Consider the following 24,173-nt stretch of genomic DNA (forward strand, 5'->3'; position numbering starts at 1 on the left):
TAGTTTCATTGAAATAACAAAAAAATCTGACCCTATCCACGGCGCAGGTCACTTTATTCATGCAATTTTATATCAGTAAGAAAAATAGTTGGATCGGCCGTGTTTGTTTAGGAATGATAGCAATAGTCCCGACTGCGAGTCGCTCAACAGACATCGATCCAACATCCGGTTGTCCTTGCAGGTAACACCGTTGAACTTCATTCTCTTCAACACCCACCCCCAACAACTAATAATAACGTATTCAATGTTCTTGTTTTCAACGTTGGATAATTATAGATATTTTTAGGTCTATTGTTTATAAGGTGAGTGTTTATCTTCTCATAGATTTTAGAATAAATTCATTTATGTTAAATTACAGCTATGCTGCCTTGTTAGAATGGTCAAAACAGCTCCCTGATTTAAATACGTCCAAAATCAGACAAAAATGAATAGACGGAAGATCAAACAGCAAGTCAGCGAAAAGCAAAAGCTGACTGAAGTGATGGCCGATATCCGCGAAAAGGATCGCGAACGGATAGTTTTCTTCCGTCAGATTGGAGAAATTGCTGATAGATATGCTTGGAAAGGCATCCACCAGAACGGCAATCATGGTAAGAAGAAACGCCCGACAGGAAAAATTCCAGCTATTCCTACAAGTATAGTCCCTCCCGGGAATAAGTCAATGGTTCCATTTCCCTCTCTGTGGATGGAGTCCATTTTTAAAGTAAGTGCCACAGTATAGTTTTACATGAAAAATAGTAATAGAGACTAATCTGAGAGTTTTAGCGTGTTGGATTAGAAATCCCGAACCAGTCGTTGACGAATGAGCTTAAACAAGAAGTAGATTTCGATTACTGTACTGCAATTAAGAACATCAAGACATCCAATTTAGTAAAACCACCAATTTCAGCTGGAGAATATGGACTCGTACTGGATAACAGTAAAAATAGTTTCAAAGAGGCTCTTCGTGTTATTCAACGCAATTTAATTCGATGTCATCCTCTAATTCATCGGCCGGCCGTTCATTTACGCTCGAAATTGATCAATGTTCGATTGAAACCACTATTAAGGTAATTTGGACAGTTTCTACTTAAATTTCAAGAATGCCTTATAAGTTATAGCCCATTATAGAGGAGAGTACATATCACTTGAGGACATGATTGATTCCATTTGGTCTGAATGGAAGAAAACTACAGATGAATTCAAGGAAGCCGCACTCAGCGTTCGCCAACGAATACTCACCAAAACGAAAAACAGTCCAACAGCAGTTCAACGACTAGCCAGAATAGATGCCACTGTATGCGTCATGCTTTCCTTGCAGGTAATCCGCAAATCAGTTTGATTTATTCATATAGATTATAGATTTATCACTATACATTAATGTGAAGGTCCAAGAAACTTGTGCAAGACTGATGAAAGATTTGGCAGTTTTACTTGGAAGCCCCGCATTCGTTCCATTATCGATTGGCGTTGGCTGTTGTAATAAAGAAAATGTGATCACCGTTACTCACACAGCTGAAGATATCGAAAAGGCTCTATTGGATCTTCTCGAAAAAGTAAGAAAAAGTTTCCAGTTTCACTAACAAAACAAATAGCCGATCCTATATATTGTATTAAATTGCAATAGATTACTGTCAATGTACCTTTCGATGCTGATGCTATCCCTGCAAAATGCAACCTAAGTCTCACCGTACCGACTGATGTGCAGTTAATTTTCGAAGATAGTATCCGACGTTTTTCCGCTAAGTGCCGTGAAGAGAAAGATTTCTATCTTAAGGAATGTGGTAATTTATGTCATCAATTGTAAATACTCCGATCAAAATTATTCAAAGGAATCATATTTATTTCAAAGACACGCGGTTTGGCGATATTATTCGTGGAGAAGTAACCGCTAAAACAGACGAGCTTTTGGCTGCGGAAGAATGTAGCATCGATGTGTTTATCCCTGCAATAATTGAACTTCGTTCTCGGCTTAAGCAGGCTGGCCTTCTTTGGGAAATCTACCCTTACCATCGTTTATGGTATTACGTTTTCTTTACCGAATTAATGTCGCCCTAATTCTTCGTTGATTACTTATTTAGGTTCTTGAATGTGGAATTGAAGGTCGAGATTCACAGCCGGTTGACAAATGAAAAAACCCGTTTGAAAGAGTGTTTGCTAGGAAAATATCGCAAGGAGACTAATCGGTGACCAACAAATTGATATTCCGTTCAGAATCAATGAATTTATATTGATGTTATTTTAAAGGTTGCTGGCGGAATTGGATCGAATGAAAAAACAGATTCTGCAGCCTCCTTCAAACACAATGGAACTGCTGGGACGTAGTGCCTACTTGGAGGAAGCTCGCAATAAACCCCTGAACGATCTGATCGCCTCTATGACAGCACTCAAAGGACTTTTCGTTCGGCTTACAGAGATTGTCACTTATAGCGACGCTGATGTTATAAGATCTTCGCAAGCATTCTTCGGACCTGACGAGATTGTACCTATGCTTGACGATGGCACTGAGGTATATTGTGAACTCTAATTTTATTCGACAAACACAAACTAAAGGATAAATTTTGCAAGTAGTTGATCGCAAAATATCGGAGGCAATTTGAAGATCGCTATCAGGAAGTACTTGAAAAGACACAAAAAGATTTGAAGCGCTTGAAGGTGAAGATGAAACATTTTAACAATTGTGGTGACTGGGAATCGGTAGAGCATTACGTTAAAGATATTACGACAATGTCCCGTAAAGTTCAAGAGATCCAAAAAACAGCCAACTGGATTACCCAAGAAGAAATTCAGCTCAAGTACCCCATCACATCATTCCCGGAAATTGTAGAGATTAACAATTACATTGAGCCCTACATTCGCCTTTACGTCAGCGTTCACTCTTGGCGAAAACTGCTGAAACGCTGGTTAGATGGTGATTTCCATAATTTGAATGCTGATGATATAGAAAATCAAACGGACGAAATGTCGAGGTATGATGCTCATTTTTTGTGCTTTTATTTTTACGAAAGATGACGTGTTTACCAATCAATCAGGGAAATGTTTCGACTCCAAAAAGTGTTTCGAGCTAGAGGAAAACAATTGGAAGTTGGTAACGCTCAGTCAAGAAAAGCAAACGAAGGCGCCAACCAAATGGGATCATCTTTAAAGATGTGTCAAAGAGGGCTAGATGACGTGAAAGATTTCAAGGTGCCCCTTAAAAATACGCGGTGGTTGTGATTTAGAAAAACTAATGTTACAAAATCACATCATAGGTACAATTACCACTAGTTGGAGTTATCTGTAATCCTGGTCTAAGGGAACGACACTGGGTTTGTTGTGTCATTTAAATTATACAATTTTTTTATTGGTAAATCTAATATGGCAATTCAATCTAATTAGAAAGACATGTCGGAGCTAGTAGGCAAAGATTTAAAGCCAAACACGGGAACTACGCTGAGAAAGTTCTTGAATCTCGGCTTGATGCCCTATTTAGAAAAGTGAAAATTTGAAATCTTATGTCCTTTCAACATTCAAACGTGTAAGAATTTTGGTGTTACCTTGTTTCAGGTTTGAAGTGATCAGTGGAGCAGCCAGCAAAGAATTCAGTTTAGAAAGAGGCATGAAATCTATGGCTGAAGAATGGAATGTCGTGGTTTTTTCTACCGCCAAATACAGGTACCGCAAGTTGAATATAAACGTATTAATTTTGCCATGTTTGGCATAAAGATACTGACGTCTTTGACAGAGACACAGACACACCTATTTTGGCAGGCGTGGATGAAATTCAAGCTCTTTTAGACGACCACCTTATTAAAACACAAACCATGAAAGGATCGCCTTTCGTCCGACCAGTAGAAAGTATTTCATTTCTTTCCTTATTCCTCCTTTAAAGAAATGATTATTTTAATTACATGATGAACAGAGCAATTACTCGCATGGGAGAGTACTTTGTTGAGAATTCAACAGACTATCGAGGAATGGCTGGTAGTTCAAAGTCAGTGGCTGTATCTGGATCCGATTTTTTCATCGCCAAATATTATCGATCAAATGCCTGAAGAGGCTGCTCTATTTAAGGTATTTTCTATAATCTTTATTATGTCTACATTCTTGATCTCATACGTTAACTTTTATATAGAACGTCGATTCAATCTGGCACAGCGTTATGAGTGCACTGGTTTCAGATCCAAATGTGATGCAAACAGCCGGATCGGTTGGATTGCTAGAACAGTTGACCCATTCGTCGAAACTTCTTGAACAAATCAACTTTGGTGTCAACGCGTACCTCGACAAAAAGCGGCTATATTTTTCAAGGTTTACCTTCTAAGGAAATATTTTGAACTGGTTGTTTGACTTGTTTATGGTATTAGGTTCTTTTTCCTTTCGAACGAGGAAATGCTGGATATTTTGTCAGAAACGAAGGACCCGCTGAGGGTACAGACTCACCTTAAAAAGGTCTTTGAAGGGATCGCTTCGTTAGAGTTTGATGAGGATTATGTTATTCACGCAATGATCAGTCCGCAAGGAGAGCGAGTTCCATTTATCAATCCAGTAAGGACTGCAGATGCTCGAGGAAGCGTTGAAGTTTGGCTTCTTCAGGTATTTTGTAAACATTATTATAATCAATCCTTTTATAGAACTAAATTTGTTTTCTGAAGGTTGAGGAAGCTATGATTGATGCGTGCCGCGGTACAATCCAGCAATCGCTAAAAACCTGCGTCGAATCAAGCCGACACGATTGGGTAGCGAAGACCCCGGGACAAGCTGTACTCTGCGCCGCTCAAGTTCAATGGGCGGCTGGTATCACTCACGCTATTATGCAAGGACCTAAAGCGCTGAAGCAGTATTATAAGGATCTATGTGTATGTTACATATTACATTTATTTTATCTTTTATGATATCAGGTTTTAAAAGTAGGTTCCGTTTATTTATAGTGTAAATTGAACGAGAGCGCTTCGCTGGTAAAAATGCCTTTGGCTAAATTAGCGCGTACTACTTTGGGAGCTCTGGTAGTAACAGAAGTACATACACGAGATCTCGTCCATGAACTGATAGAAAATGATGTTACCGACATAAACAACTTTAGTTGGATTTCCCAATTACGGTATGGAATTTGTGTTTTCTTAAAACAATTGTGTAATACTTAATAATTTTCGATTGCCATTTTTTTTTCATTAGCTATTACTCAGAAGAAAACAACGAAATTCTTGTAAGGATGATTAATGCTACATTGAAATACGCATACGAGTACTTGGGCAATACATCGAGATTGGTTATCACACCACTGACTGATCGCTGTAAGTTCTTCATTTAAGTATTTTATGGTTATTTGTAAAATCTCCCGTTTCTTTACACGAGGCTACCGAACACTCATCGGAGCATACCACTTGCATTTGAGTGGTGCACCGGAGGGTCCAGCTGGTACGGGTAAAACAGAAACTACCAAAGATTTGGCCAAAGCACTAGCCGTCCAATGTCTGGTATTTAATTGCTCGGATGGTCTGGATTATGTAGCTATGGGAAAGGTAGAGTGAAATTTCGAACATTTATGAGATTCATTTGATGCATTTTATGCGGTTCTTTTTAGTTTTTTAGGGGTCTGGCATCATCCGGAGCATGGGCATGTTTTGATGAGTTCAACCGAATTGAGGCTGAAGTGTTATCAGTGGTTGCCCAGCAAATGCTCTCTATTTTACACGCCATTCAATCTCACATGAAGACTTTCATTTTTGAAGGGATTGAACTGAAATTAAATCCCATGTGCTTTGTCTGTGTGACTATGAATCCCGGATACGCGGGTCGTTCTGAACTGCCAGACAATTTGCGGGTAAACCTACAGACATAAAATAGCTAAAACTGAATTTTAAAAAAAATATTCAAATGTAGGTTCTTTTCCGGACTGTGGCCATGATGATTCCTGATTATTCAATGATTGGAGAGATCTCACTTTACTCTTACGGATTCACAGATGCGCGTAATCTAGCCACAAAAATTGTCACTACCTATAAACTTTGCTCTGAGCAGCTTTCCACGCAGAGCCATTACGATTACGGTTATTGAAATAATTTGAAACATTTATTTATTTAATGCGGAAAACCTAATTTTGTGGAACAATTTTTCACAGGTATGCGAGCTGTGAAGTCTGTGCTGGTAGCCGCTGGTAATCTCAAAGTCCAGTCACCGACGGACGCAGAAGACTCCCTTATCCTTGTGAGTTTTGTCATATTGAAGCATTTCTACATGATCTAATTCGTTTACGTTTAAAAAAACATCTGGCCCGATCCTGAATGGAAAAAGCGTTCCTTAATGGATGTAAATTTGCCCAAGTTCTTGGCTGGAGATCTTACTCTATTTCATGGTATCATAGCTGATCTTTTTCCTGAAATACCTCTGCCTCAGTCTAAACACAATGCTTTGCTGGCTGCCATTCAACAGGTTTGAAGTTGTTTTCTTTATTATTTGCTATCGTGTTTCCGATTTCTGAATCTGAATTTAACTTTAGGCTTGCGATGAGAGAGACTTGTTGTTGACGGATAAATTTGCACAGAAAGTTATTCAAATGTACGAGATGATGTTAGTCCGACATGGATTCATGCTCGTCGGTCGACCAATGGGAGGCAAATCGACAGTGATTCAAGTGGGAAAAGTCTTAAATTATTAATTTTCATTACCTTTATTTTCATTAAAACTTCGAAGGTTTTGGCAGCTGCTTTGAATTTTCTTTCAACGAAGGATAACGAAGAAACTGGCGTCATGTATCGCACGCTGAATCCGAAAGCGGTTACACCAGGATTGTTATTCGGTCAGTTCGATCCTGTAACTCACGAATGGGTTGATGGCATTGTGTCACTCATATTTCGGTAATGGACGCAGGTTTCTTGATTATTTTTAAAAGGTTCGTTGCAACTGTCTTTTCTTTCGATCCTGTAGCGAACTATCAACTTCAGAGTCAACAGCCCGAAAATGGATCATCTTTGACGGACCGGTGGATGCTGTTTGGATAGAAAATCTCAACACAGTATTGGATGACAATAAAAAACTTTGTCTGGCGTCGGGTGAGATCATCGGCCTCACACCATCGATGTCTTGCATATTTGAAGTCATGGATTTGGCACAGGTTTGATACGCCAGAATCATTTAACACCTTTGATTGATTACAAACTCTAATTTTCATTTGGATAGGCGTCACCTGCAACTGTTTCTCGTTGCGGTATGGTTTACGTCGATCCCGGTGATCTTGGCTGGCAACCCCTCTTTCATACCTGGCTAAAGTCCTTCACGGTAAACAAAATGTTACTTAATTAATTAAGCTAGTGGTGGTTTAAGAACCTTCTTCTGACAGTCAAACTGGAAAGCCACATTAGAACCCGTGCTCATCAGTCTGATTCAGTGGCTTGTTCCAGCCTCTCTTAGCGGCATCCGCAAATTTGGTGTCGAGTTGCTGGTTGTGGAGGAGAACAGCAAAGTCTCGTCAGTACCTTTCGTCTTCTAGACAGCAGTTGTCATTTTTTCTTGACGACCCTTTTGATGCGTTTAAGGTTTCTCTTACGTATGGTGCAAGCTTTAATGCAACGGTGTTGTGCCGGATTGAAAGATGTCAGATATGGCCGTGCCTGGCTGCAGGCTTCAATACTTTTTGCGCTCACGTGGACAGTTGGCGGAGCTCTAGAAAGCGAAAGTCAGATCAAATTTGACACCTTTGTGAGATCGCTGTTGTCAGGTAATTTATAACAATAGTTATAAAACTGTTAGTATTAGTATTTAATTTTAGTTTATTGTTATAGGAAAAAGTGAGGCCTTTCCATATCCAACAAGTGCTGGACGTTGGGAGTGTCATTTACCTTCTGACGGAACCCTTTATGATTACGTTTACGAGTACAAGCAGCGTGGTCAGTGGCGTCAGTGGGCTGAAACTGTCCGGAATATACCCATTCCTGATGCAAAATCTCTTAAGGAACTTACTATACCTACGGTTGACACTGCAAGGTAACTTCAATTTGAGTTCTTTACCGAATAAATTCACTTGCATTTTTCCATTTATTATTTGCCTAGGTACTCGTATCTATTGGATCTAAGCATAGCTAGCCGTACACCAATACTACTTGTTGGCCCCACTGGAACGGGAAAATCTCTTTGCATCCAGGAAAAAATGAGTGGATTCAGCGATGAAGAATTCGCCTCCCTTTCTCTAACGTTCACTGCTCAAACATCGGCAGCTCAAGTTCAGGTAACAAATGCTGCTAAGTTATCTGTTTAGTTATCTGTAAGTATCTGTTAGCTAGATTGTTATTAACTGATTGGTTCTGGAAAGGATTTGATATTGAGTCGGTTAGAGCGGCGTAAAAAAGGTATCTATGGTCCACCGGCCGGTCGTCGGTGTTTGGTTTTTGTTGATGACCTCAACATGCCAGCAAAAGAAACTTATGGAGCACAGCCATCGCTAGAACTTCTCCGGCAGTACTTTGATTATCATCAATGGTAATTTTAAAAAATTAATAAAATAAAATATTGCTCCACGGCCGTTTTATATGTCTACTTTTCCTTTAGGTATGACCGCAAAGAGGCTAATCTTCTGGATATTCAAGATATTCAAATTTGGGGAGCAATGGGTCCTCCTGGTGGTAGTCGTCAAGAGATATCTCCACGATGTCTACGCCATTTTCATATTATTGCCATTAATCCGTTCTCCGATTCTACAATGACTCATATCTTCAGTACCATCTTAACAATCCACTTAAGCGTAATTCATCGATTATATAAAATTTTTTATGGTATTCTAAGTCAAATTTTGATTTTTAGAAAGGAGGATTTCCTCCAGACGTCTTCAGTCTTGTCGGTTCTATCGTTTCTGCAACTTTGGAGATCTACCGTGCAGCTTTAAGAGTACTCCTCCCCACACCATCAAAAGCTCATTATGTTTTCAGTCTGAGAGATTTTGCTCGAGTCATCCACGGTTGTTGTCTCATTCAAAAGGATGCCGTTGAGAACCGAAGAACATTTTTGAGGTAATTCATCTTCCAGAATTTAATATAACACATTCTTCACGCAATTTCTTTCATTAAATATAGGCTTTGGATTCACGAAGTGTTACGCGTCTTCGGTGACCGACTAGTCGACGAGAATGACACCAATTGGTTGTACAACATGCTACGTGAATGTGTCCGCACCCATTTTCGGGAGAACTTTGACGGTTTACTTGAACATCTTGGTCGCACCGATGGCAGAGTACGTATCCACAAAATTGCGCTATTGATTCACTGTTAAAATGATTTAACTCTTTATGATTCGTTAGGTGACGTTGGCCAGTCTAGAAAATTTAATGTTTGGAGATTATACTGTGCCAGACTTGCTTCAAGAAGACAGAACTTACAAGGAGGTTACCGACGTGACGCGGCTCGATTCGGTCATAATGAGTTACATCACAGACTATAATAATACGAATAAATCCCGATTGAATCTCATCCTTTTCCAGTTAGTTATAATAGTCTCTGAGTGAGCTGAAATAAGAAAAAATATCTTTTTATTGAATAGATATGTGCTAACACACTTGAGCCGGATTAGTCGCGTGTTGCGGATTTCAGGTGGCCATGCTCTGTTGATTGGTGTAGGTGGATCAGGACGACAATCCCTAACGAAATTGGCAGCTTCCATGGCAGGATACACGCTTTTTCAGCCGACTGCCAAACCTAATTACGGTAATAATTACTCTTCTAATTATTAGCTTGTTTAGTTGAGTAAATTTATCGGATTGGGTTCCAGGACTAAATGAATGGCGCGAAGATGTAAAACGTGTACTGCGAACGGCTGGTGGTCTTGGTCGTGACGTTGTCTTTCTAATTTTGGACTCTCAACTCAATAATGCTTCGTTCCTTCAAGACATTGATTCAATGCTAAACAGTGGCTTGGTACCTAACATCTTTTCTGTGGAAGAGAAGCAAGAGTTGATTGAAGTAATTTAACTATTTTTTAAATAATTTTGACCATTTAACTTATCGCCTTTTTATTATCTTTAGTTGGTCAGGAAAAATCGACAGAGTGCCCCACAAATGGAAAGCAGCCCGGCGTCGCTTATGACTTATTTTGCGCAGCAATGCAAAGATCATTTACACTTGGTGTTGGCATACAGCCCATTGGGCTCCAGCTTACGCGATAGTGTCCGATATTTCCCTTCTTTAATTAACTGCTGCACCATCGATTGGTTTGAAGTAATTCTTTTATTTTTCTTTAAAAACAAAAGTTGGTTTTCAAATAATTCTTGTGTAACGTGATGTAGGCATGGCCAGAAGAAGCGTTGGAAAACGTAGCTGTAAGCACAGTAGAGACGATCGAAATTCCCGCTGATACAAAACGTCAAGTAGTTGTGGCGTGCAAATATTTCCACACTACGGCAACGTAAGCGAAAAATAATAAGAAATTATGTGAATTGCTATCGTATTAATGTTTGCAACTATATTATTCTGTGGAATTAGGAAATACGCAAACATGTTTACGCTTAAACTAGGTCGACCAGTTTATGTCACTCCGGCGTCTTACCTATCACTATTGGACGGATTTCGCAATTTGATGTCGGAGCAACAGCAACAAATCAGGCAGGCAATTGAGCGATATCGCAGCGGTTTGTCTCGCTTAGCTGAAGCGTCCGCTCAAGTCAACCAGATGCAGATCGAATTGTCAGAACTGCAACCAAAACTTGTGGAAGCTTCCAAACAAACGGATCTCATGATGAAAACTATTCAACAAGAATCTGGGGAAGTAGAGAAAACGTCGACACTGATTCGAGCCGATGAAGTTGCAGCAAACGAGGAAGCTGCAGTTTCTACAGCATTGAAAGCCGAATGTGAAGCTGATTTAGCCGAAGCATTACCTGCATTAGAAGGTCCGTAATTGTTTATCAGGTGGTTATATCATCTATCTTATAGCTTGTTAAGTAACGCATCGCATTGATTATAGCTGCTTTGGCTGCTCTCGATACTCTCAAACCCGCTGATATTACTTTGGTTAAATCCATGAAGAATCCACCGAAGGTGTGTATTTAATATTTTATCACGATATTCAATATTTTCAATTAAATATTTCTCAATGAAGGTTATTAAAACGGTTATGGCTGCCGTATGTGTTATGAAAGACATCAAACCGGAGAAAATTCTAGATCCTGATGGTTCCGGCAAAAAGGTAAGAAATCCTAAGTCTTAATTTATTGGGAAAATTATGCAACAAATTAATGAAACGTATTTAACTAGATCCTTGACTTCTGGGGGCCCAGTAAAAAGTTGCTCAATGATTTAGGCTTTCTTACTCAATTGAAAGGTAAGAAATATTATAACAAATTTTTAGCAATGAGTTAACCGTGTTAATATCATTTAACATAATAGAATACAAAAAGGATACGATCCCGCCTCACATTATGCAGCGAATTCGCACAGAGTTTTTACCGAATCCAGATTTTGAGCCATCAGTTGTGGCTAAAGCGTCCAGTGCAGCTGAAGGTCTTTGCAAATGGGTGAAAGCCATTGAAATCTACGACAAGTAATCGTCATACATTTAACGCTAAATAGCATTCCCTTAATAAAACTGTTTTTATTTAATCAGAACGGCCAAAATTGTAATGCCGAAAAAAGCCAGGTTAGCTGCAGCCGAGGCTAGTCTTGAAGAGACGATGAATCTGTTGAACTTGAAGCGAAATCAGTTAGCTGTATTAGAAGCTCGGCTGGCCCAATTGAAAGATGATTATGCCGAAGGATGCAGAAAACGGCAACAGTTGTCCGACGATGTTGACATGTGCTCTAAAAGACTCAGCCGAGCATCAGCTTTGATTGGTGGCTTGGGAACGGAAAGAGAGCGTTGGTCAGATGCCGAGATCAAATTAATGGATAAATTGGAGAATTTGACTGGAGATATTATGCTCTCCGCTGCTGTGATGGCCTATATGGGTCCTTTGACATCGGCCTTCCGCGATCAGTGTACCGCCGATTGGGTTCAATTTACCACCAACTTGGGAATACCGTGCTCAGCCCGTTTCAGCTTGTCTGACACGCTTGGTTCTGCCGTTCGGATTGAAGGTTGGACAGAAGCGGGTCTCCCTAGGGATAGTTTTTCTATTGATAATGCAGTCATGGTGTACCATCAAAAGAAGTGGCCACTGCTTATTGATCCACAAGGCCAAGTAAGTGAACAATAGTTCCGATTTTTCTCATGTACTGTGACACATTTTCTCAACTAATTTGTATTTGTTTTTATTTCTAGGCGAATGCGTGGTTAAAATGCTGGGAACTCGATCGAGGTTTAGTCGTCTTACGAGCAGGCCAATCTGACCTTCTCCGCCAATTAGAACAAACAATTCCTTCTGGACGTCCTGTGCTTATTGAAGAAGTAGGCGAAGAACTTGATCCTTCCTTAGATCCTCTTTTATCGCGCTCCATCCAGAAGCAAGGTGGAGTGGAAATGATACAGATAGGTGATGGAATGGTAAGTACTAAAATAAATTTTAGCTACAGCCGAATGCATCATCTTTACGATAATGTATCTAGGTCGAATATCACCGCGATTTCCAGCTATACATGACTAGCAAGCTGCGAAATCCTCATTTTCTTCCAGAAGTAACAACTAAAGTTTTAGTCATCAACGCCGCCATCACTTTGAAAGGCTTGGAGGACCAATTGCTCGGAATTGTGGTTGCCGAAGAAAGGCCAGACTTGGAAGAGATGCGTCAAAGGTTGGTCAAAGAAGGCGCTGCGTGTCGCTCAGCCTTGCAAGAAGTTGAGGACCAGATATTGGCTACGTTGAGTAAAGGGGGTAACTTGTTGGAAGATGAAGCGGCCATTCGTGTTTTGGACGAATCTAAAGTACTTTCGGCTGAAATCGTTACAAAGCAGCAGATGGCTTCGGAAACATCAGTACGGATGGAACAATCAAGACAGGCTTACATGCCAGTATCCCAGCACGCAGCAGTCCTCTTTTTCTGTTTGGCGGAATTAATCAACCTCAGTCCAATGTACCAATGTAAGTTGAGTGTTTCGCTCGTAACATAACGTGGAAATTATTAACCGTGCAATTTTCCGTCATCAGATTCCCTTAAGTGGTTCATTCGACTATTTCTTCACTCTATCCGCAACTCAAGCCGCCCGGAACGCGTTGAAGAACGGCTGGAGATACTTCAGAATCATTTCGACCGTGCATTGTACACCAACGTTTGCCGGAGTCTTTTTGAAAAAGACAAACTTCCATTCAGCATGGCTCTAACTTCTTCACTTATGATACAACGCGGAGAAATGTCCTCCGCTGAGATCGACCTCTTTCTTACAGGCAGCAAGAGTTTGACCCGCGGAATAGCAGCTGAATGCCCTGAATGGCTCAGTTTAAAGACGTGGGATCAAATCTGTCAGTTGGCGGGTGAGCCACCCTTCATCGACGCCAATCGATCCTTGATGCGAGGGTCAGATCAGTGGCAATCTGTCGCCGATGCAATCAATCCCTACGAAATGGATTTGCCAGAAGGCTGGAATAAAAAATGGAAACCATTCCAGCGGCTCCTTTTCCTGCGCTACTTGGCACCCAGTAAAATTGTTCGTATGGTTAGAACATTTGTGGCTGAGCAACTTGGCGTGGAGTTCGTCCAGCCGCCTCCGTTCGATTTGTCCTGCTCTTTTGATGACTCAGATTCAACTACTCCGTTAATCTTCCTGCTAACTGCTGGCGCTGATCCTATGGCCTGCTTACTTCGATTTGCTGAAGAGTATCGATCTGGTGATGGAACGCTTCACATTGTTTCACTTGGCCAGGGACAGGGTGTCCTAGCTGAAGAAAAAATCCGCCAGGCGATCGTCAGTGGAGAGTGGGTCATTCTACAAAACTGTCATTTAGCAGCGTCGTGGATGCCCGCCCTGGAGCGCATCTGTCAGAAATTGGGCAGCCAAACTATCCATCCCAAATTTCGACTTTGGTTGACCAGTTATCCATGGGAAAGCTTTCCAGTATCTATATTACAGAACGGTGTTAAAATCACGAACGAGCCTCCTGTTGGATTAAAAGAAAATGTACTCAGAACTTTCAATCCTGATCCTTTGGACGATCTTGTTCAACAGCAAGATCAACTTGAATGGCCTACCCAAAAAATGTTGACCCTTCGGAAACTGAGCTACTCTCTCTGCTTTTTCCACGCACTGGTACAAGAAAGACGGACCTACGGTGCTATAGGCTGGAACATACCTTACGCATTCGATGATTCTGATTTGCAAATTTCACTGAAACAAATTCGCATCTTTGTGACTGATTACGAACAAGTCCCATATCAGGCACTGCAATACTTAGTAGGAGAATGTCATTATGGTGGCCGAGTGACAGACGATTGGGATCGACGTACGCTGAGCACTCTACTGGCAGATTTCTGCAATCCAGAATTGGTTGAAAATCCTTCATATTCCCTTGTACAACCAGTGCATCCAATGTACCATCTGCCACATTCGGCTGATTACGAATCGTTTTTGGAGGCAGTCCAACGTTTGCCGGTTTTGCAAGCACCGAACGTTTTTGGAATGCACGACAACGTTACTATTGGACGGGATTTGCTCGAAGGAGACTATCTACTAAGTAGCCTTCTTTCTCTGCAAGGTTGCTATTCTTCCGGAATAGACGAGAGTGAAGAAGGCGAGCAAGGTGAAGGAGAAGAAACTCGGGACGATTCAGGCGAGAAAACGCAACAGCAATCTGCTCCGCCTCCAGCAGCCTCATCTCAAAAGAAGCCTACGGACGCAATTTTGAATGAAATGATTCAGGATTTGATCCAACAGTTACCGGACAACTTTGATTTGGATTTGGCTGAGGAAAAATTCCCGATTAATTATCTCCAACCACTGAACACAGTTCTGGTCCAAGAGATGGGACGTTACAATCGACTGGTCGGTATCATCCGCACAAATCTTGGCTCACTGCAACGAGCTGTTTGCGGGCATGTAACAATGACGGCCGAGTTGGAAGCTACTGGAAAAGGTTGTATTGTTTTCTGTTTTATTTTCCTGGACGGCACACTAATAAATATGTTTTTTTTTTTTGCTTTTCAGCATTGCTAAGCAATCGTGTTCCAGCCGTCTGGAGAGCAGCTTCTTATCCTAGTCTAAAACCAATGCGAGGCTATTTTAGTGATTTACTGGAACGGTTGCAGTTCTTCAGATCATGGAATGAAGAAGGTCAGCCAGTGATTTTTTGGCTTCCGGCTTTCTACTTTCCTCAATCCTTCCTTACTGGGGCTCTACAAACAACGGCTCGTAAAAACCGAATCCCAGTTGATTGTCTTTACCACCACTGCCGAGTTATGAGTCCCCAAAAATTTGGCAATCTTGAAACCCCTCCTACGGAAGGAGTTTACGTCCGTGGTTTGTTTCTTGTTGGAGCTCGCTGGGACGGTGACGAGGAAACCTTAACCGAACAACGTCCCAAGATTTTGTGGGAAGAAATGCCCGTTCTCTGGCTGAATCCATCCGAACATCTTAAAGCTGGTAAACAGATGAATCAACAGGACACCTATACATGCCCTCTTTACCGTACATCTGAGCGACGGGGAGAGCTATCAACAACAGGTCATTCTACTAACTTTGTTATGTCGCTCGAGCTGCCGACCAAAATACCACACACCCATTGGATAAAGCGAGGCGTGGCCCTTATCACTCAATCAGACGATTAAATGTAAGTGTTTGAACCCAAAAACCCTCCGTTAATCTGTCATTAGATGTAAGATAAGATATGAATACCGGTATTTCAAAGTTACTTCACTTTGTAAAACACTAAATAACGTAGTTTAATGACTAGTTGTGTTGAAAATGTAGAAAATCGCTTTTTAACAGCAAATTGGAGCATTGTTTCTCTTTAATTATTTTTTGAGTTCCCCTTGTAATTACGTCAAGTTCCATGCCGTACATTTAGTAAGTTACTTATCTACGCTTACACTGATAATGAATAGATAAAAAAAAAGATAACGACTGGACTCATTATGCATACACCATGAAACATTTAGGAGTATGTGTTCAAGTTATTCACTTCACTGTTGAAACGTGGATGAAATGTAAACTTGAGTTATTAAAAATTAAACGTCATTATTTAGTAACATTATTGCCGTGTAACATACTAAATCAGTGACTAAAAAATAATTGAAATGAAGCAAGGAAGCATTTCAATATCGAAACTCAATTGCAAAAAGGTTTTTGTGATATTTCTGATTTTAAACGTAGTGCTCGCAGTTGTACTGTTTGGAAGACAAAATGAAAGTTTCAGTTTTCAACAGCTCTATTCGCCTTTTAACACATCTTTGTTTGATGTATTCCAGAGTGCTCCAACATTGCGTGAAAATAAAACTATTTTGATATGGAACAGTGCACATCGGATCGAGACGGCCGCATTTGGATTTGAACTCGACTCATTTCGCCGGCACGGTTGCGAAGTTTCTGATTGCATTGTTTTCGACAATGCAACATCACACGAATTATTGCCGCTTGAAGATTACGATGCAATCATTATTCACATGCATGAGCTGTGGTTAACACACCTGCCAGAATTTCAGAGAAAATCACATCAGCGCTTAATTTTTCTATCGCAAGAATCGCCTACTACACTGCCCATCGACGTAACTAAGTTTGGTAATTACTTCAACTGGACGATGACTTACAAACTTAATTCGGATGTTCAATTACTCTACGGTAGAGTTTCACCGCGTTCGACAGCACCCAAAACTTCAGAAGAAACGCGCAAAATGATTGAAGAAACACATCTTTCATCAACCAAAAACTACGCTGCTAAAAAAACCTCGCCAGTCGTTTGGATGGCATCTCATTGTGGTACTCACAGTTTGCGAGAAACTTACGTGCATCAGCTTGGCAAATTCATCCCTGTCGATGTTTATGGCGGATGCGGTAATTTGAGTTGTTCTCGAAATCACTCACACTGGCTATCTTTCCCGCATTGCTACAACGTATTGGAGGAGAAATACAAATTCTATTTGTCGTTCGAAAATTCAATCTGCACCGATTACGCCACGGAAAAATTCTTTGAGATTCTGAAGCACAATATGGTTCCGGTCGTCTACGGAGGGGCCAACTATAGCCTGATCGCACCACCCCATTCTTACATTAATGCACTGGATTTTACTCCGGAGAAATTGGCCGAGTACCTGAAACTTGTTGATTCCAACGACACGCTCTACAATGAGTATTTCTGGTGGAAGGATCACTATGAGGTAGAAGCTGGAGTGGATCAAATGGCTAGCCACGGTTTCTGCGACTTGTGCAAGAAACTTCACCAAGATCAAGGTGTAATCAAGTACTATTCCGAGTTAGTTTCGGAGTGGCATTACAATACGCAATGTCATCAGTTTACTTCTTGGGAAACTCAAAGTTAGCAACAAATTAAAACCATCATTTTCATACGTACCATGGCAAACTTTCTTAACCTCTGATCCCACTCCGCGTTTGATTTGGTTGCATTTATTTATCTGTGAGTTCTATGTCTATAATATAGGGAACTGATTAAATGTATGTTAATCGAATAGCTGAAAATCAACTAAATTGTTACATATGGAACATGATATGGAATAATGGACCATTAATAAGAAATCCGTTAGAAGTCACGTTTTCTGCAACGAAATAAAAGAACCTGAAACAGCTGTTTGGGCTTTTGTATATTAGTTTCATGTTTCGCTTTCATTTGATGTCTGAATCGAATAACATTTTTGAATCGAATAACATTTTTCTAATTTTTTTTCTCAGTCATCCTTAGCGTTGAAGGAACACGGACGTCAATCCGACGATGCATGTTCATCAACAGTGAAAATTTACTTCTGCTTTTCCGATCGACAGTTTAGTCAGGCAAGATAAAAGAAAAAGTTGTTCTTTAGGATTATATTTACAAATGTTATTTAAGGATAACGATCAAAGTTCAAAGAAAAACGAATCCGTAATTGAAGTTATTCAAGTTGGTCATCGACTTTTGAACTTGTACTTCACTAAAATGTTGCTAACATTTTTAATCGCTATCGTAGTTCTTACGATGGTCCCATTTGAAAAATACGTCACAGGTTCAAATCTACAACAGAATAACTTGTCGTCTGACAAACCAATTTTCGATAGGTTTTCGAGAGTAAAAAATCGTGGAAACAAAACTATTTTGATATGGAACAGTGCACATCGGATCGAAACGGCCGCATTTGGATTTGGTTACCAGCCCTTTATTCAACATGGATGCGAAGTTTCTGACTGCGTCGTTTTCGACTATGCAACAACACCAGAATTATTGCCTCTCGAAGATTACGATGCTATCATTATTCACATGCATGAGCTGTGGTTAACACAACTACCAGAATTTAAGAGACAAGCGCATCAGCGCTTAATTTTTTTAACACAGGAATCGCCTACCACCATGCCAATCGACATAACTGAGTTTGGTAATTACTTCAACTGGACCATGAGTTACAGACTTAATTCGGATGTTCAATTACCCTACGGTAGAGTTTCACCGCGTCCGACAGCACCCACAACTGCAGACGAAACACGAAAAATGATTGAGGAAACGCATCTTTCATCAACCAAAAACTACGCTGCCAACAAGACCCAGCCAGTCGGTTGGATGGTGTCTCATTGTGATACTAACAGTTTGCGAGAGACTTACGTTCGTCAGCTTAGTAAATTCATCCCTGTCGATGTTTATGGCGAATGCGGTAATTTGAGTTGTCCCAGGAATCATGACCATTGGTTGTCTTATCCGGAATGTTACACCATGCTGGAGGAGAAATACAAATTCTATTTGTCGTTCGAAAATTCAATCTGCACCGATTACGCCACGGAAAAATTTTTTGAGATTCTGAAGCACAATATGATTCCGGTCGTCTACGGAGGGGCCAACTATAGCCAGATCGCACCACCCCATTCCTACATTGACGCAATGGATTTTACTCCGGAGAAACTGGTCGAGTACCTGAAACTTGTTGATTCCAACGACACGCTCTACAATGAGTATTTCTGGTGGAAGGATCACTATGAGGTAGAGGCTGGAGTGGATCAAATGGCTAGCCACGGTTTCTGCGACTTGTGCAAGAAACTTCATCAAGATCATGGTGTAAACAAATTCTACACTGAGTTAGTATCAGAATGGGATCCGAATAATAAGTGTAAGCTCATGAATTCTTGGAAATGAAATTCTCAAAATATAAATATCCTATAAAAGTCTAAATACTTTTCCCTACATTGTTATTCAAGCTCATAAAATTTAATACACATGTTTTGCTGTTTGGTTAAATAGGTTTTCCCTTTTTTGGTATAGTGATTGATTTTATTTTTGTTGTTTTGTTTTTTAAATTGCCCTTAACGATTGGATAGGCTATATCGGTATATCCCCGTTATAGGGTGGTATCCGTAGGGGCTTGTTGGGACTTGGAGTGTCAGAGGTTTCCAATAGATGACATAGGTGTTCTTGTTTATCATGTGATGGCGGATTGTTGAGTAGTTGTCAAAAGTTTCCCCTACTCTAACTAAAACGATAACCGATAACCGTTGCTGCTGCTGCCTTACAGGTTACAGCCATACTGCAACAGGCAGGAATATTATTCTTTTCTTCATAAAATTGTAAGTTTTATATTTTGTCTGGAACCCCCATACCCCCAATCTAATCAGATTTATGTGCATGTGATGTGTATCTGATTATTCATTTCTCGTGATTCGTGATGTTAAGCTTCGGATCGGAAACAGAGTTCGGAAAGCAATCCATTTGTTCCGTACAGTCAAACGTGGTAATCGTAAGGGTATCTTTTGCTGTCGGTAGGTGGCTAAAATGGATTGTCCCCCATCCACCATGTGGCGCGAGTGTCTTCGCGAGGACGAAATATTTGCCATTTGTTTCCGAGACGCTGACTGATAGTGTATTCCAAATTCATCACGGAATTACGGTGTCGATCTTCGTTTTCACTTTTCAGCCATTTAATGTAATGGGTAATGCTAGTCTGGATTTCTTAAATTTTATTCATCTTTGACGTCTCTGTCTGAACTTACAGGCAATCTGGCATATAATTACACTTGGCCAAACGTGATGACGTGGGTCGAAAGTCGAAACTGCTGTCCATTTTGTCGAAATGTCGGCCATTGTTAGATGTACGTCTCATCTCGTTCAGAAACACTTCAGAAATCAGAACTAGTAAGTGAACTGTTACTACAACATGGTTTAAAATCATATTAAAGTATTTTCTCCTTTCAGATTAAGCCCTCACCACAGTTATAGTTGTTTGGAAACCCGGAACTGAAGAGAGATTGTTGAAATTGAAGACTGACAATTTAAGTAAATGTAGATAAATTAACATTAAGATTAAATTAAAAGGTTAAATTAAAAAGTGAATAAGTGGCTGTATGATGTCCACCAGGTAGCGCCAGTGTCTTCAGGAACGCTTAGCGGCCATTTTGATCCAAGACGCAGCAGAAGTTGGTTGTGACGTTTCTCACGATGAAAATTAAAAGGTATTTATTGTGAATTTCCTATTGTTATTGAATGTAAAATGTTGATGTGAAAATTTTCAGGTAATTTAGCACGTAGAAACCAATTTGCCAAATCATTCAACTCAGACTTGGGAAGTGCCTGTACATTTCCGAAATGGCGTGCCTCGTGTGTCTCGCTGCCTGTTCTTTGGCTTACGTCTCACCCCATTCAACAGGAAAAAGTAATTATTTAGATAAAATGTCTTGCAAAAGTACTACAGATTTAGTTAACATGACTAAGACCAATTTGCTCCACTACTATCGAATTTTTGAATCAGATATCACAGTTATTCTGTTGGACTGCGTAGTTTTCTGTTACTCTTTGTATTCTTTTGTTATAATGAGTATGCATGTGTACACAGTTGTGTTTCTCGAAAATAATTTTCTTTTCTTAAACAGGTAAAACAAACGCTGGTGGTTACCTTGTTGCAGCCAAATGGTGAAAGTGTGACAAAGACAGATTGAACCTTTGTATGCAGCATGCGGTTGCAGTGTAATCCAGAAGTTGCTGTGCTGTTGTAGCTGAGCTGTGACATCTGGGTTCCTGACTTAAACATTCTTGTGTTTGTGTTTTCATCCATGCTATTTGAAATTGCTCTGCCATTGATATTTTGTGTTGCTGCGTTAAAAGTTTGATCTGTTGTCTTTTGAGTTTTCATTCAATCATGCAGTATACGACTGAGGCAACCTGATCAATGTCAGGTTTGAAACAGTTGAGAACTGCTAGATAAAACAAGCTTTCTGCGCCAAACAAATAATAACTTGCATCATGTTATTATCGCGGTAGAGAAAGCGACAGGCCCCCCCCCCCTGGGGGCCACAGGAAAAATGTATATAATGTATGTAAAAAGTTATAAAAATAAATTTTGTATGCAATAAAATATTCGTATCAATCTTTTTCACGATAAATTTTTTTCAAATTTCGTGTAAGGGGAATTTTTTTAAATTTTTTTTCAAAAACAAAAGTCTGGACTTAGCAGAAATAATAGGTTGTGACTTTGAATTTTTAATACATAGTTTGGACTTTGAATTTTAATGATAGAAAAGAATTTATAAAAAGGAGTTTAAATATTATTGAAATGCAAAAAGAGTTTGAATTTTTATCGGTGTATTTGGCAAGATAAATTATTTGTAAGTTAACATAGCACTCAGAAATATTTTCTCACATCATGCAATTATCAGCAGGAAAAGGTATTTAACGAGAAAATAGAAATGTGATTTATCATTAAATCTTGTATTTCAGCAATCTTTCACAAATACAGAGAAATACTTCAGAACTTAGGTGTTTAGGTCGGAGCAGGTGATATAATAATGAAAATTGCAATTCATATGAACCTAAGTTTGGTAGTTTGGAGCAGGGCAATACTTAAATTCGTCGATGTAGTAAACTAGGCAGCGTACGTAGTTGTGTAATAGGCGGCTTCTTCGGTGTAGTACTTGGGGGCTGCGGTGTTGAAGCTAGGTGTAGCGTAGGTCGTGGTGTAGTAGACTGGAGCATCAGTGTAGTATTTCTGTTCAACGTAGCACGAAAGAGCGGCTTTTGTGTAGCAAGTCGGGACTGCGTAATACTTGGCCGCCTCAGTTGTGGTTGTGTAGATCGGGGCAGAGAAGTACTTTGCCTCTTCGGTGTAGTACTCAACCGTCTTGGTGGAGACATCAGCGGGAGCCTCGGTGTAGCAGCTGGGAACAGAGTAGCATTTAGGAAAATCGGTGCAATAAGTAGCTGAGAACAGAGTAATACTTAGAAGCCTCGGTGTAGTAGGATGTGGCAGCATGCGTAGTCATGTAGTACTCCGTCACCTAGATGGAGTAGTAACTCAGGGAGAGTAATACTTCAGGGCATCAGTGTAGTGGCTCGGGGCAGCGTAAGTTGTGGTATAAAACTCCGGTGTTTTGGTGGTGTAGTACTTGAAGACATCGGCGCAGGAACTGTTTGTTGCTTTAGTTGTGTAGGAAGGCGGCGACGTTGCGGTTTGATTTCCGCCATACCAAGGAGACATCGCTACACCAGCAATCAACCCAGCCATCAATGATTGAACACCCAACAGGAGCACGACGCCATAGTTCACTAAACAGTAAATAAATTGAAACATTAATATTAAATATTAACAGGCATATTAACAAATTATATAATTGATACAAAACTCAATGTAAAAATTAGAATATTTACCCATGATTGCGAATCGGTTACACGATGAGGAAAGCAGTTGGTGACAGATAGGGCACTGCAGTTCGGGCACTTCTTTTTTTTGAAAACTCCTTTTGCGCACAGTAATACTCCGGGACGTAGGTGTAGTAGCTCGGGGAAGCGCAGGTTGTAGTGTAGTACTTGAGCGCTTCAGCGTTGTAGCAATGCGGGGCCTCGGTGTAGTAGGCAGGGGTAGCATACACAGCCGTGTAGAATTCCGGTGCCTTAGTGATTCAGTACTTGGGAGCCTCGGTGTAGTAAACTAGTCAGCATACGTTGTTGTAGGCGGCTTCTTCGGTGTAGTACTTGGGGGCTGCGGTGTAGCGTAGGTCGTGGTGTGGTGAACTGGAGCATCAGTGTAGTATTCCTGTTCAACGTAGTACGAAAGAGCAGCTTCTGTGCAGTAAGTCGGGACAGCGTAACACTTGGCCGCCTCATTTATGGTTGTGTAGATCGGGGCAGAGTAGTACTTTGCCGCTTCGGTGTAGAAATCAGCGGGAGCCTTGGTGTAGCAGCTGGGAACAGAGTAGTATTTAGGAAAATCGGTGCAATAAGTAGATGAGAAGATAGTAATACTTAGGAGCCTCGGTGTATGAGCCTCGGAGGATGGGGCAGCATGCGTAGTCATCCTCCGTCGCCTTGGTGGAGTAGTAACTCGGGGCAGAGTAATACTTCAGGGCGTCAGTGTAGTGGCTCGGGGCAGCGTAAGTTGTGCTATTCAAGTCCGGTGCTTTAGTGGTGTAGTACTTGAAGACCTCGGTGCAGTAACTGGTCGTTGCGTAAGTTGCTTTTGGGTAGTAAGGCGGCGGCGTTGCGGTTTGGTATCCGCCATACCAAGAAGACATCGGTAAACCAGTGGTCGACCCAGCCATCAATGATTGAACACACAACAGCAGCACTACGCCATAGTTTGCTAGACAATTATAAATTTTAACATAAATATTACATAATAACAGGCATACATAAACAAATAAAAAGAAGGATTGAATTGATACCAAACTCTACATAAAAGACAGAATATTTACCCATGGATGCGAACTGACAGACAGAGCGCTGCAGTTGTTGACGTGTCGGAGATGCTCCCTCGACTGATTTACCTTCGCCTTTTCTCTCTCCTTTTATACGATTTTTTTATCACCCTCACCTCTTAAGCCTTGCGGCTATTGTAGCTACTTGAAAATGATGAAACACGTCCCGTTCTCACCCAACCTCTACACCACTGCATGACACGTTTTATGTAATGATCTCCGTGACCTTCGAATGTGAAGGACAGGCGGACTGCCCTTTCTCTTTGCAGGTTGAAGTTTCTGGGGATGGGTCTACAACAACCAATATCAAAATTAATCAAAATGAAAATGGTTATATGTAACACATCCCATTCTCACCCAACCTCTTTTTGACAAGTTTTACGTGCCTTTCCTTTTGCAGGTTGTCGTTGCTGGGGATGGGTCTACAACAACCAATATCAAAATGAATACCAAATGGTTATGTAACACCAAATGGTTATCCCGTTCTCACCCAACCTCTAC

At 40.6% G+C, this 24,173-nt stretch overlaps 4 protein-coding genes and 1 long non-coding RNA gene across 10 annotated transcripts; 4 read left to right on the plus strand and 1 right to left on the minus strand.

Moving 5' to 3' along the window:
* The first annotated feature begins 28 nt into the window (after window positions 1-28).
* Window positions 29-15,643, plus strand: LOC124200241 (dynein axonemal heavy chain 12-like). Of its 3 annotated transcripts, none has more exons than XM_046596416.1 (54): window positions 29-181; window positions 277-302; window positions 359-703; window positions 766-1,049; window positions 1,111-1,300; window positions 1,368-1,535; window positions 1,607-1,763; window positions 1,832-2,000; window positions 2,061-2,165; window positions 2,227-2,488; window positions 2,551-2,948; window positions 3,012-3,165; window positions 3,231-3,287; window positions 3,358-3,455; window positions 3,526-3,633; window positions 3,704-3,816; window positions 3,881-4,032; window positions 4,094-4,269; window positions 4,326-4,554; window positions 4,614-4,817; window positions 4,890-5,059; window positions 5,134-5,252; window positions 5,314-5,480; window positions 5,543-5,782; window positions 5,842-6,007; window positions 6,080-6,165; window positions 6,253-6,390; window positions 6,458-6,592; window positions 6,652-6,815; window positions 6,886-7,072; window positions 7,138-7,236; window positions 7,298-7,425; window positions 7,494-7,675; window positions 7,740-7,941; window positions 8,008-8,182; window positions 8,267-8,433; window positions 8,503-8,695; window positions 8,755-8,960; window positions 9,024-9,180; window positions 9,248-9,426; window positions 9,487-9,650; window positions 9,715-9,905; window positions 9,969-10,160; window positions 10,229-10,347; window positions 10,425-10,831; window positions 10,906-10,979; window positions 11,041-11,127; window positions 11,196-11,262; window positions 11,328-11,481; window positions 11,545-12,118; window positions 12,199-12,420; window positions 12,483-12,954; window positions 13,021-14,940; window positions 15,012-15,643. In XM_046596416.1, exons 3-54 carry the CDS (start codon window positions 425-427, stop codon window positions 15,629-15,631), a joined length of 11,826 nt encoding a protein of 3,941 aa, XP_046452372.1. In that variant the 5' UTR covers window positions 29-181; window positions 277-302; window positions 359-424; the 3' UTR covers window positions 15,632-15,643. The 3 variants fall into 3 exon arrangements, with proteins under 3 accessions (XP_046452372.1, XP_046452371.1, XP_046452373.1); XM_046596415.1 differs by having other exon boundaries at window positions 376-703; XM_046596417.1 differs by lacking the exons at window positions 29-181; window positions 277-302; window positions 359-703 and having other exon boundaries at window positions 801-919.
* A 362-nt stretch (window positions 15,644-16,005) lies between these two features.
* On the plus strand, window positions 16,006-17,602 carry LOC124200244 (alpha-(1,3)-fucosyltransferase C-like). The gene is made up of 2 exons (XM_046596422.1): window positions 16,006-16,144; window positions 16,271-17,602. The coding sequence occupies exons 1-2, from the start codon at window positions 16,100-16,102 to the stop codon at window positions 17,336-17,338; spliced, it is 1,113 nt and encodes a 370-aa protein (XP_046452378.1). The 5' UTR covers window positions 16,006-16,099; the 3' UTR covers window positions 17,339-17,602.
* Window positions 17,603-17,737: 135 nt separating this feature from the next.
* LOC124200246 (alpha-(1,3)-fucosyltransferase C-like) lies at window positions 17,738-19,224 on the plus strand. Its single transcript, XM_046596425.1, has one exon. It carries the CDS (start codon window positions 17,848-17,850, stop codon window positions 19,126-19,128), a length of 1,281 nt encoding a protein of 426 aa, XP_046452381.1. The 5' UTR covers window positions 17,738-17,847; the 3' UTR covers window positions 19,129-19,224.
* A 317-nt stretch (window positions 19,225-19,541) lies between these two features.
* LOC124200250 lies at window positions 19,542-21,053 on the plus strand. 4 transcript variants are annotated; one of them, XR_006877210.1, is made up of 7 exons: window positions 19,542-19,556; window positions 19,753-19,919; window positions 19,982-20,121; window positions 20,182-20,268; window positions 20,324-20,438; window positions 20,499-20,638; window positions 20,856-21,053. It is a non-coding gene; the product is annotated as an uncharacterized LOC124200250 (long non-coding RNA). The 4 variants fall into 4 exon arrangements; XR_006877207.1 differs by having other exon boundaries at window positions 20,345-20,438; XR_006877206.1 differs by having other exon boundaries at window positions 20,182-20,262; window positions 20,345-20,438.
* A 621-nt stretch (window positions 21,054-21,674) lies between these two features.
* On the minus strand, window positions 21,675-22,519 carry LOC124200251. Its single transcript, XM_046596428.1, has 2 exons — window positions 22,198-22,519; window positions 21,675-22,136 (listed from the first exon to the last, which is right to left on the minus strand). Exons 1-2 carry the CDS (start codon window positions 22,239-22,241, stop codon window positions 21,845-21,847), a joined length of 336 nt encoding a protein of 111 aa, XP_046452384.1. The 5' UTR covers window positions 22,242-22,519; the 3' UTR covers window positions 21,675-21,844.
* Window positions 22,520-24,173: the final 1,654 nt, after the last annotated feature.

The sequence above is a fragment of the Daphnia pulex genome, chromosome 8 (genome assembly GCF_021134715.1).
Source record: "Daphnia pulex isolate KAP4 chromosome 8, ASM2113471v1".
Taxonomy (NCBI): domain Eukaryota; kingdom Metazoa; phylum Arthropoda; class Branchiopoda; order Diplostraca; family Daphniidae; genus Daphnia; species Daphnia pulex.